The sequence below is a fragment of the Vespa velutina genome, chromosome 5 (genome assembly GCF_912470025.1).
Source record: "Vespa velutina chromosome 5, iVesVel2.1, whole genome shotgun sequence".
NCBI lineage: Eukaryota > Metazoa > Arthropoda > Insecta > Hymenoptera > Vespidae > Vespa > Vespa velutina.
Window position 1 is genome coordinate 7,495,438 of NC_062192.1, and position 22,210 is coordinate 7,517,647.

Below are 22,210 nucleotides of genomic sequence, written 5' to 3' on the forward strand. Positions count from 1 at the left end.
CCTTTCAGTTTTCGAATGAAATAACTTTTAATAATAAAACTCTCGTGGAGTATTTTAGTTTCGAAATAATATTTTTCCTTCGTCATCGTCGTCGTCGTCATCGTCGTCGTAGTCGTAGTCGTCGACGTTCTCAGCGGTGGCATTGAAGGTTCTTTACGGGACCATGAAATATTCCGTTTTATTAACACACGAAAACGCAAATGTCAACTCTTCGGCTTCACATCGTCCCTTCTACTTTAGAATCGCTTACGAATAATTGAAAATTGGGGTGGAAATATTTAAAAATCGAAAATTTCATTTTATCTACGTTTAAAAAGTCTGCTGAACGATGTTGAACCGATAAAAGATGAAGACTCGTTTAAAATAATCTTTAAAAATATTTTATGTTAGTCAATGTTGTTACCATAAATCTAATATATAAGTTTTATGTACAACATAAATTTAAATCAATTTTCTTTTACGAAAATATTCTGTCTTACACGTAACTAATAGCAACTGTGCGCACCTATATATATATATATATATGTATACATACTCGTAACGAGTGGATAAAGTACTGTGTTATATACTCAAATGTATTACTGAATAAACTATATATCGCTTTCTCTTATTATCAGCCTTTGAATTAGTATTATAGTTGAGCCAACCAGAGCATTACTATTCCAACAGAGTTTCATTATTCATCCTGGTTTTGTTAACTTGTTCTATTTCAACTTACGAATAAAGACGCAATGATTCTTAATAAATATGTACGCTTTTGTTAGAATTTCAAATCTATGTAGGAGGTAGTCTCAATAATGTTTCCTAAAGTATATGAATTTTTTTTTTTTTTTTTTTTTTTTTTTTTTTTTAAGAAATAAGATCTTTATTAAGATAAAAAATCTTGATCTTAGTAAAAATGATCCTACAAGGTGAGTTAAAATGATTGGATAGGAATTATCAAAAGAAACGTAAAAATACGCTATATTTTATTTCTTAGATTTATTCAGATAAGCTGATGAATCCATGTCCTGAAGTAAATGAACGCATCTCGCTAACTGAGGCCACGTACCAGCAGGAAATTCGTGGGAGAAGTGATATTTAAATGCTAAGTAGACTCACGTGCGAACATTTCTCCGGCTGGCAGCTATCCGAATCGAATAATCGTTGAATACATTTCAACTGTATTTGCAGGTGCCTTTGGTTTCTTTTTCAATTCTTTTTTTTTTTTTTTTTATTTTCACCTTTATTTTTTTATTTTTTTGAAACAGAACTATTGCGTTTAAGTGTAATTTTTGAGATCTCCGAAAAAAATAGTTCTACTGAGATAATACGAAAACAAAATTTTATCTCCTTTATTGTATACTGTCGCAGAGATCTTTATATTTATGAAATATCTAATCTGAATATAAAGTTGATTATTGATGAATTTGAAAATTGAACAATTTTTTTCCCCGATAGAAAGGGATAAATTGTCTTTTAAAATTAATTACCAATCTGAAAATTTATTTTGCAATTACATTTACTCGATTTGTTTCTGACTTGTAGAAATACCGAAGGAGCATCCGTTGTATTTTCAGTAAATACTACCAGCTTAGAGATCCAATTTGCACGAGCACTAGAGCCAAGCTCAACGAGAAAGTATTTTAGATAGTACCTAGTATCATTTTTGAAAGGCGCATACGACATTTTCACGAACGGTTCAACTAAAATTTTCGAATAACATGACGATATAAGTATGAGAGAAGCCGGCTCTGTAATTTTCCGCGTGCACGCAATAGTTTCAAGTAACATGATTCTTACGAATTTTCCACTATCGTAAGGAACGTTACTTCCTTTTCATCCTTTCTCTTTTATTCACAGTTACCTTTTTGTTCTCGCAATATAATCGAGTCGGCTGAATTTTATTTCACATGCTTTACTTGCACGAGACTCGTTATTTCTTATAAAAGGAAAATTCTAAAAGGATGATACTGGAGGCACGAAAGTTTTTCTCGCGTACATATATCTCTCAGCGAGAGTATAACGCCTTAAAGTTGACCTATCATCGTCCCTATATGATCCTTTTTTTCTTTCCTTCTTTTTTCTTCCTTCTTTCCTTTTCTTCTTCTTTATTTTTTTTTTCTTTCTTTTTTTCTTACTTTCTTTCTCCCTCGAGCTCGTGAAAACTGGTCAAACCGGAGGTTACGAAATCTCGGTTAATTTTCACGAATTGTTATTCCGATCGATCGCGAAAACTTTATCTTCTTCCAACACGCGAATTCGAAAGACTTTAATAACTGGGTCGTTGGGCGAACGGCCAACGTAAAGTTCCATTTGAAAATATTCATCGATGATCTTTAATATCTTTAATATCCCTGACAATATTGTAATATATGTATAATAAAAATATATGTAACAACCTTAACCCCTCTCGAATCGAAAATGTTTTTATGTCCTTTCGAAGGAATGTAGTTCGATTCAAAGAAAGTACAACCATCTCTTCTCTAGAATTCACTTTCAAGAGAATGCCGGTTGTAGATTCGAAAGAGTTGCCTACTGGTTTTGAAAGGTCTCGGTTGCTGCTTCGAGAGTATCACGTTGTTTCTATGAATGCCAAACTATAGCTTATTATTATCTGATAAAGGAGCAACGGCAAGTTCGTATAAGGTAGAATATATATTCGATATGGTATTCGTTCTATTTTATAAAATTTGAATAGAAATTCTTTTTATATTTATATTTGACAGGAATATATACATATTTATTTTTTTTTTCTCGAACATTTATAGATTGAACGAAACTTTTGTATGTGCAGTACGTACGTACGTATACTTATAGCTCAATGCCAATACTGACTTCAGTTAAATTTACAATAATTATATACGAAGCTACATAGGAGAGCAACAAATCTTGTAAATGCATTAAATTAGATGTTGAATTACGAAACGGGATGATAGTTTTTGCTACAGTCGAATGTTCTTCCATACGATGAGAAAGAGAGGGAAGAAAAGGAGGAGGGGGAGGAAGAGGAGGAGGAAGAGGAGGAGGAGGAAGAGGAGGAGGAGGAGGAAGAGGAGGAGGAGGAAGAGTAGGAGGAGGAAGAGTAGGATATAACAGAATCAGAGGATCTCAGAGAGATAGCTTTAGTGAACTTCGAACTTTCCCACTAACAACGTGATAAGAGAACCTCCGAGCTACGTATTCCAAAGCCATGGATAGATAGATGGCGAATACATAGGGAAAGACAGAGATAGATATAGAAAGATCAAGAGTGAGAGAGAGAGAGAGAGAGAGAGAGAGAGAGAGAGAGGAAGAGTCGTCGTCGTGGCGAAGTTACGGACGTTTCTGCGGCGTGAAACTAAACTCGTAACTCCTGCCTGTGCGCAAAACTTTAAACATTAAATTACGCGGTAGAAAATGTAATTTTTCTAGCTCGGTGAACGCGCGCCAACCTGGCGGCCTTATATACGCACATACACTTCCTACTTAGATAGAAATACGCATACACAATGCAGCTCGTCTTACGAAGCCGTGACACCTGTCCAATGATGAAAGGCGACTCTTGATGCGACTCGACCGCACAACGTAATAACGTTTCCTTTTTCACGACGAGAAAAGTAGAGAAAGGAAGAATGCGCGATGCAAGCAATTACGGTGAAAAATGCTAGACATATGCATACGCGTTTCCTAGAACGAGACTGAAAGGGGTGATAGAGGGGGTGAACCTCGGTATATAATATAATGCTAGAATCGAGCTCCGTCGTTATTATACTCGTGATTCTACCTCATAGTCTCTCTACAGATCGTGTTATATTGGCTCAGTTATAACATATTGAATGATATCGCAACGTATATTAAATATATCGGATGGTTATACGATATTCGAGCTTGAAAAATTGACAGGGTCCGTTTGTTCTCTAGACTCTGCGAAAAGAAAAAGAAAAAGAGAGAGAGAGAGAGAAATAAGAAAAGAAAGAAAAAAAGCTTGGTGGAACGAAAGATCTGCCAGTGTTAAAGCGAAACGTCCGAACGTAGAAGACGAATGATTCGAATTTCCTGCTAGCGATTCTCGCCGCACGAACGAACTTGAAAATTACGTCTTTCAGATCGAGTTCAAGTTCAGAGACAAGAAAGAGAGAAAAAGAGAGAGAGAGAGAGAGGGAGAGAGAGGGAGAAAGAGGGAGAGAGGAAGATAGATAGATAGATAGATGTGGGTGGATCTCGTAGTTCAAGATCGATCGAAGTTTCGGACTTAGATACTTACCAAAGGATAATGTAACGAAGTTGCAAGTTCGAAATGGTCCAAGATGATCGTTCGAGGTCGGTTACCTCTCACGAAAGTATCGTGACTAAACGAAAAACAGAATGAAGCTGTCTGTGTGAGGACGACGTCTATTTTTGCACGTCATCCAAACTCTTTTCTACGTTATCGAACCTTTCTAAGGTACATCCTACTCCTTCCAATCTTCTCCCTTTCTTTAAGGGAGAATATATATATATATATATATATATATATATATATATATGCCTCGATGAAGATGCTTGAGCTTTTTTTACTACCTAGACACTTTGTATCTCAATACTAATGTACTATATTTCACTTCATGATCTACTATAAACCAGAATGTATATCACGAAAAATAATTTGTTGAAAGCATATAATCTAATTATAACATATAAAGAGTAATACATTTAATAATACACTCTTAATACCGATAATTATATAAATTGATAAATATTGATAAAAATATTTTAAATCGAGCTATTACTCAAGTTTATTACAGCTATAAACTAGAATTATTAAGAATGTAAGAGTTTTAAAAGAATCATAATTCTTTTTAAAAACCAATGGGAAATCCTTTCTAGTTGATATTGAAATTAACCGTGCAAAGAGATATCAGTCATGTGCTTTGATCACTGAATCGATACGTAATCGTTTAGCATTTTTTAGAAGATAACGTTACGAAGTGGAAAAAAATTCGACGAATCGTCATTCGACATTTTCCAACGGGATAGGATAGCGATTTTTCAACGCTTTTACATCGAGCAAGACCGTCGAGGATAACTTTTTTACAGACCACGATGGTATTTGCATGTCGGATGATTATACGGTTGCGAGTAAAAGGAAGTCTACATATTTTTTTTTTTTTTCCCCCTATAAAAGTCCTGTCTGTATCACGATACTGTACTATATCGTATTTGAAACAGCGAAGCATTAAAAGGTACTCTTGCGAAGGGCCAAGTAAACGTACCAGGACGGAATAACTGCTGCGAACGTTTCGGGCACACGCGTGGCTAGATGGACTCGCGAACAGCATTATGCAAAGTTCATTAAAACCGAACTCTTGGAGCTCGGTGCGCTCGCAGAGAAGCTCCATGAAGCAGTTTTCATCTCCCTCCCACCGCCCCTACTCTTCTCCTTCTATCTCTCTATCTCTCTATCTCTCTATCTCTGTTTCTCCTTTCTCCGCATCGTACTCGAAGCTACGAAGAGAGTAACGCTTTAGCCGTGGCGTTAAACTTGTCCAAGTTTCTCTTTCCTCCCTTTTCTTCCTTTTCCTCTTTCCCATCGTTTTACTGTCCTTTCTAACTCGGTGCTGTCGGTCGGGACTAAAAACTTAAGGGTTCCCTCTATCTATCCTACGTCACCCTCTCTATCTTTCCTCTTTCTGCCTCTTTCTTCCTTTCTTCTTTCTTTTTTCTTTTTCTTTTTCATGTTTTTTTTTTTCTTTCTTTCTCACTCTATTTTCATCGCAGACGCTCAAGCTTTTCATATTATCCTCCAACCCCATCCCTCACATAGACTCACGTTCGATCTTACTACTTCTCCTTCTCTTTGTCATTTTTCTACGTAATCGATTGCTTTATTTTCTTCTTACAATTTTTTTCTTTTCTTTCCAAATCATGTGCATGCAATATTACAGCAACGGCACGCAACTTTGATCTGTCTGATTTAACTCTTCTTCTCTTCTTTCTTCTTCTTCTTCTTCATTTTCTTTTACTTCTTTTTCCATCTTCTTATTTTTCTTCTTCTTCTTCTTCTTCTTCTTCTTCTTCTTCTTCTTCTTCTTCTTCTTCATTTTCTTTTGCTTCTTTTTTCGTCTTCTTCTTCTTATTTTTTTTTCTACTCTCTCGTCCCGACGTAATTCCCTTGTTGAGCTATACAAAAATCAAGGACGTGTCTCTAACCTCGAATTTTCATGGTCGATACTCTCTCCCTCTTTCGATAAGCAATAAATTCTAGTATCTTATGAATAATGAAATTTCCTACGATTTGATAATGTAATAAAAATATATTCTTATATTTTATATTCATATATTACTGTAGAAACAATGATATTCAAAATTTTTGCATATACTTTTAGATTCAAACTCTTAATTATCATTTCGACGAGAGTAAATTGAATCATTAATATCTACATAATTTTTGAGCTTGTTCGGAAATAATTTTTGATTTAATTAAAAATTTATGGTGCCACTGCTAGCGTAAGACAATATGTACATTCTCGACGAACGGTGAATATCAAATCGAATTGTGCGACCGTTTACAATCGAATGTTCGTGTAAATGTACTTTATGCCTACAGATTGCAATTGCAGGATTGTGTAAAAAAAAAAAAGAAATGGAAAAAGAAAAAAGAAGAGAAAGAGAAAGGAAAGAGAATTCCTGCAGCAGTAATGCACGTAATATCGGTCGATATTCGAGGTATTGATTTACTGTCAAAAGTGGAATTGAACTGGTGTTCGAGTACGATGACCACAAACCAACATGTTCGAAGCACGTATATGTTGGAAAACGAAACTATCGACATATCGATCATGATATTTCGACCTTTTCTAATATCAAAGCTTCGTTTTTATAGGCATTGATGAATAAAGGATTCTAAGACAAATAGAAGATATTCCAGAAGATATTATTATGATTTAAGATCAATTAAAAAAAAAGAATGATCTACGATAATAATTTAATTAAATAAAAAGATATATATTGTTTTAATTTTTTAATAAATATTCAATTACATCTCATATGTATCTCGTTTATTAATTCCGTTAATTCTTAAGTTCGCGTGTAAACCACACGATTTAAAGGTGGAGTGACGAGGTTGAGTAGGAATTACGACGATGAAAATGGGAATTATGGGAATTTCGAGGTTGCTCGTGGAGTTCGCGTTAGCGTAATAACTCGTAAAGACGCGATTACATCGAGGAAGGAAGGAAGGAAGGAAGAGAGTGCCTTCGTTCTCTTTCTCCCAAAGACATAGTGTACTAAAAGTGGGACTGCGCGAGCGTCGAAATACGTCTCCTCTTTACGTCGAGGTGCTGGCGTGCAGAATTTAGGACATAGGATCGGGATACATCATTGTTGAGTAAAAGCGAGAGAGATAGAGATAGAGATAGAGGAAGAGAGAGAGAGAGAGAGAGAGAAAGAGAGAAAGAGAGAGAGAGAAAGAGAAAGAGAGATAGAATGTGTTCATGAAACTGTTAACTGTGAAGAACAAAGAAGAGGAAAGTTAGGTGAAAGAGATATAGAGAGGAAGAAAAGAAAAAGAGAAAAGGAATCAGAATGAGGACGAACGAGAAACAAAGATGAACGAAGATGAACAAAGATGGATAAAGATGAAATAAGAAGAAGAAAATGGGAACCGATGATGAATGATAAACTAGACGAACATATGCATAGGTGAATAGTTTTGATGGAACAACGAAGATTATTGAAGTCAAACAACGGCGAGAGGAGAATTGAAAATGAATGGTTGGGAGTTGAGAAAAAGAGAAATAAATTTTCAAGGGGAAAAAATCTCTCTCTCTCTCTCTCTCTCTCTCTTTTATTTTCTTTTACCTCACATTATTTCTTCTAGCAATTGGAACATTTCTTTCTTAGAATTAATAGTACGCCGTGACTGTGCATCGTCATAAGGATATATTAAATCATGAACGGTTATCTTGAACTAGTTCAACAAATCAGAATTCAAAGTAAATCGTAAGATCACGAATATGACATTCTAGTCGTCGTTTCTCTCTCTCTCTCTCTCTTTCTCTCTTTCTCTCTCTCTCTCTCTCTCTCTCTCTCTCTCTTTCTTTCTTACTTTTTCCTTGCAAACGTTCATTTGATTTATTCGATCCCTCCGTCAAGATTTATTTCTGTAGAGTTTTCATTTTCTTACCCTCCCACTATATGGTCTAAAGTGTTATTAACTTTTTAATACTATCTTTTAGCGTGTCTCTATGAAATATGAATTTCCTAGTTTTCGCTCTCGCCGATCGATACAACGTTCTTCTGTTATTACCTGACAAAAGCAGGAACTTAGATTTCCTCTTGAATTTTTAAATTCGATGATACCGAGTATGTCATTCTGTCGTTTATATTCATACTCTTTTTATTACAACAGTACATTAAACAACAAAGAACGTTGCCATCCATTCCAAAATAAAAAAACTCCCACCATATAAATTCTATATACAGAGTAAACTTTTTTAAATCAAGACACTTAGGTATGTCGAAAACAACGTATGTTTGAAAATACACTTTCAAACAATAGATATTTCTAATTTATTAATCCTCAAAAATCAATACAACTTTTATTTGAAACTTTCTTATCAAAATTTCGTTATTTTCGGGATATTCAGATATTTTAATTTAAAAAATGTATCCTATATATATATGTGTGTGTGGGTCTGTGTGTGTGTGTGTGTGTGTGGGTCTGTGTGTGTGTGTGTGTGTGTCTGTATGTGGATATATAGATACATAATATATCTATCCATAAAGGAGTATTGTAATCTAATATCTTTTTCAAGCATGACCCTAAGTATCTCAAGAGACCGAAATTGATTTCTATGCGGACATTCTTCTGGTCCTTCGAATTCCCAAATGGCACGTAGACGCAAGTAGAGAAAAAGCTCTCTTGTCCATGAGAAAAAAGAGATAGTAGAGAAAAAAGAAGATAAGTAATCTCTTGAATGCTATCGAGGAAACATATTCGTCGTATCAATTTTTATAATGTATATCTATAAAGAAAAATGTAATTTTAACATCACTTTGATATATAAGATTACTTGTGGATATTTCTACTATCGAAATTCTTGATCTAAAATAATTAAATTAAGAAATAATTACTCCAAAAAAAACATTGTCGCGTAGCAACGATAATGAAATTTCTATCTTTTTAGAAAATATCTATCTATATATAGAATATAAACGAAAAATTCTAAAGACGGATTCGACTTAAAAGGAAAAAAGATTCGAAGAAAAACAAGGCAAAGAGTGGAAAGTACGGGACCCGTATTCTTTGTTTCGTTCAAATTATTCACTATTCACCAACGAGAGTTTAATTATAGTTTAATTAAAATCCTTGCTCGCTAACTGAGGATAAGTTTGAGAAGTTAATTCCCGCAGAGAGTCGACGATACTTTCATATTAGCGTGGCACTCTTCTTTCTCTCTTTCTCTCTCTCTCTCTCTCTCTCTCTCTCTCTCTCTCTCTCTCTCTCTCTCTCTCTCTCACAAATAAAATAAATTAATTACATTATAGCATTGCAAGTTACGTCTCTATTTCTTTATACTATCATATGTACGATTCACGAAAGCTTCTAAATTCATTTTTAGTAACCTGAAAGTCCAACTTGCTGTATATTCGATTTTGTTGCGTCTGACTAAACTTATCAACTACTACTGAGAACGCGACTCGTTCGCGTATTAGGGGAGACAATTGACGAAAAGAAAATACTTATTATTTTGTAATAACGTAATGTGAGTATAATGTAATATGAATTATTATACTATAATATTTATATGGCATTTATATTAAAATTTTAGCTAAAATATAAGGAGTAACATAAAAATACCTGAAAAAATATTTCCTTTATTTTTACATACATGCATGTATTAACAAACATTTTACTCATATCTTTAAGAGCGAGAGAGAAAAGTGATAATTTTCCAGTATAAGCGAAATTACGTGATACCTGGCACCGCATTGCGGAGTAATACCGTGAGCATTATGGTATTCCTGGCTATAAACTAAACCCCGAGTATGTACGTGTAACATATGAAACGTGGTTTTTCATGACCTTCTTTTTCTCTGTAAATCGACGTTATTTACCACGACCGTTTTGTCTTTCGACGGTTTTAAAGATTTCTATGTGCAACATTCATTCGTATTATAAAACATCATCGAGCTATAGAACGATCAATAATTTTATATAAGATTTATATTTATAATTTAAATATATTTTTTATACATTCCACAATGGCTATTTCGTATAGAATGAAAATTAAAAACAAATTTTTTATTATATTAATTTTGTTATTTGTCCGACAAAAAAAAATATATAAATGCATATACATATGCATATAAATATGCACATAAAAAATATACATAATGCATATATATATATATATATATATATATATATATATATATATATATAGGTCGTACGAATTTCAATGGACAATTCATCATGATCATCAATCCATCTGGAGAAACGCATACATGCTGACACAGGAACGACGGCTGTTTCAGATGACGGAAACGTCAAAGCCGCGGTACGCGAACCGCAGTAGCGGGGAGAGATAAGGAAGGTGAACGGCATCACGCCGAGCAGTCATGTGCAGTGTCATGTGGCTCCTTCGGCTGCTGACAACTTGCTGCCTCGCACTTCTATCAGCGTCTGATTTACGCACAGGTACGTTCAACTCTATTGTTTCCATTCAATGTACTATCTATTCAATAGTAAGACAGTAGTGAACCTAATTATGTCATATAATGATAGTTTGATTTTAGATTGAATTTGAAGATATTTCAACTTTTCTATTTAACAATTTATAAACGTTCTTTTTAAAACGATCATTTTTATAATTATATAAAAATTATTAATTATATAATTATATAATTATATAATTATATCTTTTTTAAACCAGCACGCGTAGATTTGCAGCGTATTGTTTTTCATTAAAAAAAAAAAAAAAAAAAAAAGGGAAAAGAAAATATGATATAATAAATGTATAAAAATAATGCTTTTAATTTTTAAAGGTATGAACGAAAATATTTTTTTACCGCAATATTTTTCCTCTTTCTTTTTTTTCTTTTTTTTTTTTTTTTGTTCCAAACAAACTCAACAACGAACGCTCCATGTTTATACGGTAATAATGCACCCTCGAATACCATCGATGCACGGGACAATGCACGAATAGCCATCTCGTTATTCTATTGATTCGAACAGAATCGCTTATGAAGAGACCGAGGAAGCATGAAATCCACAGCATGGTCATTGTACTCCGGAATACTCATGCTTACAGATTTAACCTAATTATTTGTGTCAGTGTACGAAACATAGGTATGCCGCTTTATAATAATAGTAACCCGAACTACGATTCTCTATTTAGTGTAGCTAGCTCTTCGCTAGACATCTTAAGAATAAATAGCCTGAGGCTCGAATATGTATCGAGTAAAGCGGATATACTACGCTTCGAGTTGAGTGAAATTTGCTCGTTTGCATAGTGAAATATTTTGTTATTCTATCGACGTATGGATATAGATAAGCTTGCGTTAACAGTGCATTACAAAATGTAATGTATATATATACATATATATCGAATATTTTATTCAATTCGATTATCTTCAATATATTTATCGTGCACATTTGTAGAGAGGATACGTAAAAAAAAAAAAAAAAGAAAAAAAAAGAAAAACGAGAATGAAGCTGTATAAATCGAAAAATTGTTGGAATTTTATCAAAGTGAATATTTTTTTTGTTTTTTTAAACGATTTTAATTGATCAAATCAAACGAAACATTTCATGTGTATTTTAAATGTGCAGGAATATATAGGAGAAAAAAAAGGATGGGAATAATAATGGAAGTGAGAGAATGTTCTCTCTCTCTCTCTCTTTCTGTCTCTCTCTCTGTCTCTCTCTCTGTCTCTCTCGCTTTCTCTCCCAATGTCTTTCTATCATGTCGAATGCTGTTCAATTATCGCATGCAAAGGAGTTCTATTTATATTCTGTCGTACCCTCGATGTAATTCGATTTACCGTATGCACGATCCCGGATGATTCCTAGACCGCGAACGTCCGTAGACCGTATGAGAGCACACTATGTATATCCAGGATGATGCGAATATCGCGTCAAAATGATAACAATGTGCCGGGAATTTCGAACGTTCGCAGCTGCAACGAGTTATGGTACAATAACGTCGACAGCCATTAAAGATCCCATCGACAATTTCTGTGATCTTAGCCATGCGACAATAATGATTAGTTCGTCAAAATTTGTCATAAATAAATTTGAAATCGATATGAACGATGAAATGCATATTAATAAATGTTAATTTCTAATATGGTTGAACATATGAAAGAATAAATCAGATAAATACAAGCAGCTTGAAAAAAATTCCTTCAATGTATTTGTTTAAACAGTTTCGATTCAAATTACATTTATCGTAGATACTCGAAAAAAAAGAAAAAAAATATATATATGTGTGTGTGTGTGTGTGTGTGTGTGTGTGTGTACACACACATATTTCTCAAATATTTAATTCCCATAAACAGAGTACACGAATATGCAATTAGAAATAATCGATATCGGTGTCCTCTTCTGTAGTACACGCGTACCAATATATCTATAGGAAAACGCTTTCCATCGGTGATGAATTTGTCGAAGCGATTAAAATTCTGATATAGCGATGGACAGTAAGGAGGTTAAAGCTCTCTTCGTTGATTCCAGTTACCCATCGACATCGAATCACAAGGATGCTCGATCGAAATGATTAATCAGCGTCAGCATGTACGAAGATCCTATCGGAAGTGCCAAATTCCGAGATTCGGCGACCCTTTGCCTCTGTGTTAGCTCGTTACTAACAGGCTCAACCATTAAATTCCAAATAACCAGAATCATAACGTTTAGCTCCAGCCTCGGGCATTCCGTTTGATTAGCCAATGAATCTCGTGAAAATGACGCGCAACAAGGTACGAAACTCCCGAGGTCGCTCATTTCACGAGAGTTCCCAGCATCAATGAGAACATCCACACAGTTTGAAGTGACTAGAAGGCATATCGTTTGTGCTGTCAGTAATTCATGAAGTTGTAAAACCTGATGAACGTACATTCGTGTTTGTTCTTCAAATTAAAAAAAAAAAAAAAGAAGAAAAACTGCGCGTAAAGAGAATAATATCGTGATAAAGTTTAAACGTTTTACTTGTCAAAATACGAGGAAAGTTATTTCGCACATAAAACAAAAACGATTGATTAATATTATAATTTTATAAAAGGACTGTTAAACGTTCTCATTCGAATGGGATTTCTCAAATATTGTTTGAAATATCGAGAAAATTCTAATAAATATTTAAATGAAAATATATTCAGTGAAACCAATCAAAGCGTGGTCCATAAAAGTCATTATCTTGCCATAAACATTTTAAACATATATGCATTTCCCTTCGCATACCTTCATGCAGAGAGTTCATTTTATTAAGCGGATTTATAGGAATTTGGCGTATATAAATGTGTACGTGTATATCAAACATATACCCATACATTATGTTCTTAAGCAATACGATTAAACTTTGCCAACGACAATGCATAATACGCGTGAAACGTAGAAGCGAATCTGAGGAATCCCTTCGTATCGTTCACCAATGGTGATGCTTGCACTTCAGTGGAATTAGTTACGTCAAGCGAGTATGTTTGAAGGTATGGTACGTCGTTAAGAAGATATATGTATGCCTTTGGGCAAAGACCGGGTGTGATTTTCTCAGTAAAGTAAGATCTATTCGTGAAATACAGAGAGAAAATTGAGAGAAATATTGTGTACCTTGGAGTCAAAGTTACGATCGAAAATATCTATATATAAATATTATAACTAGCGAGTTAACGATTTTAATCGCAAAAAATGCGAACGATCGATGATCGGCGAGTTAGCCTCGTAGATTTATGAGGCATGATCGAATAAATTCGAATTCCATTGACCGGCAATATACTTAATACGCTATAAAACTTTATCGTCATTTTATTCCGGAAATAAAGTTTGAAGAAATTGATAGAATTGACCGAAGAGACGTGAATCTTTATCGAAAGGCATCGGGATACATTGAATTGCTATGATAAAACTTATTGAAAGAAAGAAAGGATGCTAAAATATTATTCGATTTTCATGAAAGTATAAAAAAAAGCAGAATGAAACATGAAAAACTTCGTTGAGAAAATTTATTCTATTATATTACCTGTCTCGTAATACTTCAAACATAATAGCAAGGTATAATATCGATTCGATTATCTATCGTCAATAAAAAATAACGAAAAGATAAATAAAAGGGAAGATAAATTTTAAGATTTACATCGATTAAACGCATTACAACATTTTGGTACGAGCAAAGAACCAAAGTTTGATATTAACTTTCTTTACGCGAAAGCACGGAAACGAAGCGAATTACAATTAGTAACATTTCTTGGATCATGTTTACGCTCGAAAAGGCATACGTTAACGCGTCAGCGCATTGACTTTCAAGCTTGCTGTGAGTAACATCGGGCAAAGGGCTCATGTAACACGAGCCAGCAAAATTTAATGCGTGGAATAGCGAATAGTGCAATTGCTTGAGAGAAACTCTACGTGTAGTACATCCCTTCGTTCTCATCATCGTCTTAGTCGTCGTCTATGGAGAACGAAGCTCGTTCGTTTTTCGAAGCGTGTAATGCAAATCTACTTTTTACATCCCCGTAAAAAGCTTCGTCACGATAATAGCCTCGTAAAGATGAAGAACCATTCGACGAGAACGATCCCTTTTTTTCGATTTGAGTTATCAAAGATCGTTTAACGACTATTACAAAATATAGAGAAGAAAAAAGAAAAAAAAAAATAGACAGAGATTGAAAACAAATGCATGTATAATTCTATACACTTTTTTTTTCATATTTAATGGAACATAGATATATTACAGAATATTGACAAAATCGTATTGCCCTTAATTTCATTCCAATCTTTTGTAAATATATTTTCGTTATAGCAAATTTTCGTTGTGGTTAGGAGGTTTCAAAAATGGCTTCGTATCTAAAGACGAAGTGAAAGTAGAAAAAAGATGTGACGAGACGAGACGAGACGAAAAAGATGCTTCGAGCGATATCGAGGAGATACTTTGCATGATAGAGGAATCGATCAAGATCAGTAAGATAGCGTTTCCTTACTATATTTTATGGAAAAGAGATCTTGAAGCTTTAAGCTCGCTTTCTCATAAACATCACTTCTGATCGGAATATTCATGAAGGAAATGTTCAAAAATCGTTGGAAAGCGCCTTTTAAATTTCCAATGTAGAATAGATCGCCCAGTGTCACGTACCGATTGATATCAATCAATTTGATCTTTGTCATTATATACTTTTATAATGATGGGACGAAATATAATGCACTCTCGTTTATGCACTCTCGTTTGCTGTTATTCGTCTTATAGAAATTGACGAACAAATAGCAATCAGGGTCAAACCGCAAGAAAATGTATTCTAAGGTAAGTTGCAATGGGGATATATATATATATATATATGTATATATATAGCATTGACTTATACAATTGTAAGATAAAACACAAATCTGCTGACTCTAGCATCTTTTACACTCTCTTTCTCATGCTCATTCACTCTCACTCTTTCTCTCTCTCTCTCTCTCTCTCTCTCTCTCGCTCTTTCTTCTCTCTTCCTTCCGTCGTTGCTTTTACCTTAATCCATTCCATCGAGCGAGAGTACGCAAGAGTTCACTGAACAGCTCTCAAATAGAAACGACCAAGTCTCACGGGGGTGATTCGTCGCGAAGATATTTCTACGGATTTTCGCGCAAACGCTCACATCGATTCTCCTCGAGCGATCGTTAAATTGGATCTCGTTGGTGATGACGCGTTCAAGTAAAGAGACGAGAATCGTCGACGTAAGGGAATAAAGTAGCTTTAGAAGCTCTATGTTTATCCCTAGAAATAAGTTGCTTTTGTATTTACTTTATCATTTAGGTTAGATCTATTTACCTGAATAAGAAGAAATAAGAAGATTAAGATATGTCTAGACATGCTATTAACTATTTCATTTTATTATTAGACTTGACTATCAATGGAATATTGTTTAATAATATTATGTATTACGTTTAATTAATTTATTAACTTTAATGATCATGTAATATAATTTACATTTGAAAAGCACATGTCACATTTAATAAATATTGTTTTCTTCTTTTTCTTCTTTTCCTTTTCTATATTTATCTATCTCTAGCGACGTTGCGTATCGACTAAGTCTAGACTATGTGCGTTATGCACGCTGCACCGACTACGTTACATGCATAATACATGAGAATACAACTGGACTGTGCTTCGAATCGGAATTATTTACTGTGGTTAGCCCGCAGCTCCCTAAAATTACGCTACCGACATTGCCTCGATGCTGTATCCTATTCAAGAGACAGACAGAAAGAGAGAAAAAGAGAGAGAGAGAGAGAGAGAGAGAGAGAGAGAGAAAGATAGAGAGAGGGAGAGAGAGAGAAGGAGAAAGAGAGAGAAGCGTGCCGTGTTAGAAACGTATATTCTCGAGCTCAACGTTTAACCACATCGACTTTTAACCACGAGCACGCTTTCTCGAGGGGCACGTACAACCACCATCCCAACATAGTCACGTCACATGGCGCACCACTCTCTGTGCTCATGGTCCAGCTCCACATGTGTCCTTCGATAAGTCACAGTCAACTTTTAAAGCCGTTACATCTGTGTCATAGTTTTATTGTATCCCATTTTATTTCTTAGTAATAAAAAAAAAAAAAATATATATATATATATATATATATATATATATATAAATGTTTTAGAGCGATATGTATATAGCAAGTAATACATTTCACGTTTTGATCAATATATTAAAATTACTTCTTCTTTTTTTGATTTATTTTCATTATTCTTCCTAAAATTACTATGCTTTTAAAGCAATTTTTAATACATCATGACAAATTAATACGTATATTTCATAACGTATGAGAATTGTAATTTTAAGATCCATAATTGGTGCATAATGATCAACGACTATGATTAATATTTATTTAATCACGAATTGTTATTCGAAAATACCTCCCGAAAATTGACGATGATTTTTAACCGATCCAACCGTTTTCTGTAGCACTTATGAGAAAAATAGGGAGGGAGAGACAGAGAGAGAAATAGAGACAGAGAGAGAGAGAGAGAGAGAGAGAGAGAGAGAGAGAAAGAGAAGTGCCGTTTTTTCTTGCTTTTTACTGAAAACGCGATTCCATTTTCTATCTAGAGCAGGAACGGAGCGCGGAACGTAATACGAGGGAAAATGCCAAGTCAGAAGTCTCGAGTGTTTGCGAGACTCGAAGCAGGTCGATTAAAGCTTGTGCAGGTTCTCGCATTGGATGAAAATATGAGGACTTCGCGGCGAGACGCTCCCTCGATGCTAGAAAATCTTCTTTCGAATTTTCGAAAAAGAAAAGGAAAAGAAGAAAGAGTAAGAGAGAGAGAGAGAGAGAGAGAGAGAGTAAAAGAGAGAGAGAGAGAGAGAGAGAGAAAAGAAAAGTGGAAAAGATGGATTGCGAGAAATCGCAATAATCACGTTCTCGTGAAACGAGAATGAAAAGAAAGATTTTCTCAATTTCTTATCTTTCTTCTTCTTCTTCTTCTTCTTCTTCTTCTTCTTCTTCTTGTTTTCTCTTTTTTTCTCTCTTTTTTTTTTCTTGTACTTTCAAAATCATCGATTCATTTATCAATGTGTCGATCATTACGTCCAAAAGGCAAACGAATGGTGAACCAAATACGTTTTTGACTTTGATTTTATGGAAACGAATTATACAAATGAAATAAATTCACTGGGCGAATAGTAATGAGATTTTCACGTTAAGTGATCACTTCGTAATTGCAGTACGTACGGCACGTCCTCGTTTCCGTTTATCCGCGCTCTGCCTTTTTAGAATATTCGTTACATTTTATCCAAAGAAAGCTAGAGAGAGAGAGAGAGAGAGAGAGAGAGAGAGAAAGAAAGAAAGAAAGAAAGAGGGAGAGAGAAAGAGAGAAGATATTGACAGAAAGTTAAAAAAAGGTGTTATAAAAAAAGCTTTACAAGACTGAAAAAGCTTGAAAAAGAATACTTATGTTGCTGAAGCTTACTTGAAAAAGAAAACTTAGGTTGTTGAATAAAGAAACCGTCGAAGAAAAACCGAGGTACGATTATTCGTTAGAATTAAAGCAAGTTGCGGTATTTGTAAAATCAACGTAAACATTTTTGGAAATGTATCAAGGAGATAAGATATTTATCTTACTTAAGTAATTGTCTAAGTCAATTATGTCGCAAGCATATGATTTAATTTAAAAAACTAAATCTTCCTTTTATTTATTTCTTCATTCTTTTTTTTTTTTTCTAACAAGAATATACGACATCTTCGAAGATCTCTTTAAGTCATAAAAATGCGAATTACGTTTCGTAAGAATTTTTCTTTAGGAATTCGAATCTTTTCTTATAAGACGAAAAAGCACGTAAAGCTAGACGAGATAACCACTTATGTAAGACCGACGTCTCGCTTGCTGTCTCCTAAACAGACAGAACGATCCGAATTCCTTGAAGGAGACTCGCGAGGCACGGATAAAACGTTCGCTGATCGTGAAACCCATCCTAGTTCCGTCGATATGACGCACAACGATTTTCATATTCGAGATAAGAGCCCTTATAGTCGCGTATACTCTCTCCTTGCTACTCCGGACACGCTTTCGACAGTTCCAGTTGAATCCTCGATCAGTTTTTCTTTTCCTCGAGGGAAGAAGGAAGAATTTTCGTGAAGGGTGAAAAAGGATGGCATCGAGGGTAGAAAAGCGGAGTTAAGAGAAAGGATAAGGACGAAGGTGAAAAAGAGGAAGAAAAGAATTTCTGTCGTACATGGAAAAGAAAATTTTACGCTTCGTGACACTCCGACCTTTTCTTTTTCTACCCCTCCGCCTCTTCCATCCCTTATGCTCTTACCCGTTCAGCGCAGTGATATATTTACCCTAATACGAAAAACTTTTCCCCCTGAAATGATCCAACGAGAAACGTCGAATTTCTTCCGTTTAATTTGTAATAAGAGGAAAAGCAACCTTATGTGATCTTACACGTATCTATACGAGTACCTGTATGGAATATCTCAAATTCGATTCGTCTTCGTAGAAAACTTATCACGAGGCTGTGCACGCGCGTGCCGTATCACGAGGATTCGTCTGATCTACTTTTTCGATCGTGATGGATGAAGAAAAAACTTCTTGGAAGGATAACTTCTTCGAATAGTAAAGAGGAATCGACTTTTTCGTTTAAACGAAAATATTTTGTTGTATTTTAAATAAACAAAATTAAACATTATAATAAAAGAAATTAATTTTTTTTTTTTTTTTTTTTTTTTTTTTTCTTTAAATTACAATATCCCAGACACAAAATATTATTCACCATTGAATGCGCTATGTATACTTATTTCAAATAACAATATAACTTTTTTACTTTTATTTTCTTCTTCCTTTCATAAATAAGAAATGTAATACAATGCGCTACGTTCTATTTCCTCGTAGGAAAAAGCCATGACCAATATTATTTCCATTCAGGCGGCTTCATACTCATGAACGAACAAAATGTCACTTGGAGTCGCGAAATCGTAAATGGAGTCGTTCAAAGCAATGACATAGGGATACGAGCATCACGATAAGGCACGCAGCAAAAGTCTCCGATCAGGTTCGAAGAATTTGTATCGATATCCGAAGTGTTTACGATAGGAGAACGATGTGAACCTTATTTTCGACATATCAAATGTTATAATAAATCACGGAAATAAAAGAAATATATATATATATATATATATATATATATATATATGACGAAATCTTTTAAGAATTTTGGAAAATTGATTTTCCTTATATACAAGATGTTTTATTGTACTCGATAATAAATACATATAATATATTGTCAACGATAAAACTGATATTTTTTACAATTTATTGATATAGATTAGTCATTGTTTATATAATGATGAAATTTTTATAGATCTACCTTTGTCAACGGATCAAGTCTCAACGAGAGCGACAACGGCGGCAAAGCGATCTGTAGCAACAGACGCACCGATGCTGAATTACATATTCGATGCACATAGTACTCTAAACAAACATCAACATCACCACGATCATCGTTGGGGTCCACATTTTGAGAGTGATAGTTCAGCGAAAAACATCACTATTCAAGCTGGTGCCAGCGTCGTTTTAGACTGCAAGATATCATTGTTGCAAGACAAAACGGTATGTTACAATTTAAATTTCAATTCGAAATCATATTTGTACGTTAAATGTTAAAGTATAATTTTTTGATTGAGTTAATAGATACAATTATAGTTACTATGTAAACATTCTAAAATAGTAGAAAATCTCTAAAAATCATAAATTATCTAATCGGTTATGAAAGGTTAATAGCGATGATACGAGACATATTTCAACTGTCTAAACGTTATAACGTTTCTATATGACACGTTATGATATCGCGTAAAGTAAATATGTGTAGTAGGACGTACATAGATATTCAGGAAATTCCGAGAAAATCTACGCCTTATGAATATGTAATAGCAGTGTTAGCAAACGAATAATTTAATAAAAGCACGAGAGAGATGGGGGATGAAAAATTTAGAAATTTAGAAATTAGTTTAATTTCAAAATCACAGAGAGATCGAATAGAGAACATTTTACGAAAAGTCAATACGATCGTTAAAGTGTCGATAAAATATTCTATACAAATGAAAAGTTAACTCTTTTAGCATTCTATTTTACGTACACGTAGTAATTCTTTAAATAGAGCTTTATGTCTCTTTCTCTCTCTCTCTCTCTCTCTCTCTCTCTCTGTCTCTCTCTGTCTCTCTCTCTCTCTTGCTTTGCCAACTAACTCTCTCGATCTGGTTCTTGTCAAGCCAACAACTCCGTGCCAAGCTCGAACGTATTTGTCTTTCCTTCGGCGAGTCATTTTGAATTCAATCCTTCTTCCCGCGGCCTGTGTGTACATCACGTCGCACGTCAATACGGCCGCAATGGGGCCGCACTCTCGTCCGCGCAATAGCAGTAGATACACCGAGTTGAGCAATCGCAATTCGCATTACCTTAATACCTGAACGTAACTAGCATGTATACCTTCGATCATCAAGCTCAATGCTTTGAACCACTAACGAGAGTTCTACTATCTAAGTATCTACTATACAATGTCCGAATGATTAAACGATCTCGAATTGACCGTTTGACCATTTACCCTTAAATCCTTTTCAAATATTGGACGAGAGAGAAAAAGAGAGAGAGAGAGAGAGAAGAGAGAGAGAGAGAGAGAGAGAGAGAGAGAGATAGTAACAATCATAATTCATAATTAAATGGAATAATTTAGGAAAAAAGTTTTAAAAGTTCGACACAGTTTTATATATTACGAATAATTCATTCTTAACTTTATGTATGTATTTTAAAGTAATGTATTATTCTGTGCAATCTTCAATTTTCTTCCGGCTATCCTCGATAATTAAAAAGTGTCGGAAAACGATCGTTTTCAGTAGGTACGTTAGCTTATCCGCTAACTGACGTTCCATACCTAACAAGCTCTCGACTTTCATTCAATTTCGAAAGTCGTTTGAAAATTCCGTTGGCTCAGTCAGCGAGTTCAAAGGGTCAAGGGAAATTCCCTGAAAAGTGACGTCAAGTACGAAGAGTATTTCCATCTAATTTGTCACCTTTCTTGCCATCGTGTGTTACGGTTAACAAGCTACCTCTTCGTCCAAAATTTTCAAATTTACGATTTGCTTTTAGCGAAGAAAATCATGTGAGAACAGATCTCTTTCTCTCTCTCTCTCTCTCTCTCTCTCTCTCTCTTCCTTTCTCTTTCTCTCTTTTCCTCATTCTACAAAAAATCTTTTGCAAAACGTCAAACGAAGTAATTTGTTTCCCAAAAATCGATGACATAATAACAATAAGTGAACGTAACTAAGTAAATCAATATCAAACCATCTTCCTCTATTACTTAGTTAACATTATCAAAGAAGCTCTTTGATGGTTCACGTCCGATGGAGATCTTGATAGACGTTCTTCCATCAAATATCTCCTTTAATAATCGAACTCGTGTTATTACCAACCTCCACAGATAAACATTGCGTTTGACGATTTAATTTAGATCAAGGGAAACCTTGTTTGTCATTAGCATAATATTAATTATGGTTACCACTAACCGATTGATCGAAGAAATTGCTTTCTCATCA

General features: G+C 34.5%; 1 protein-coding gene across 13 annotated transcripts in view; it reads left to right on the plus strand.

Moving 5' to 3' along the window:
- LOC124949027 (zwei Ig domain protein zig-8-like) overlaps nt 1–22,210 on the plus strand; it is a 170,967-nt gene that overhangs the window by 128,982 nt on the left and 19,775 nt on the right. For all 13 annotated transcript variants that reach the window (XR_007100935.1, XM_047493492.1, XM_047493495.1 and 10 more), the window contains 2 exons: nt 10,480–10,642; nt 19,984–20,231. Coding sequence is in view for 12 of the 13 variants with exons in the window: in XM_047493492.1 (XP_047349448.1) it covers nt 10,564–10,642; nt 19,984–20,231 (327 nt within the window). In the remaining variant the exon portion in view is untranslated. The remainder of the gene's footprint in view (nt 1–10,479; nt 10,643–19,983; nt 20,232–22,210) is intronic.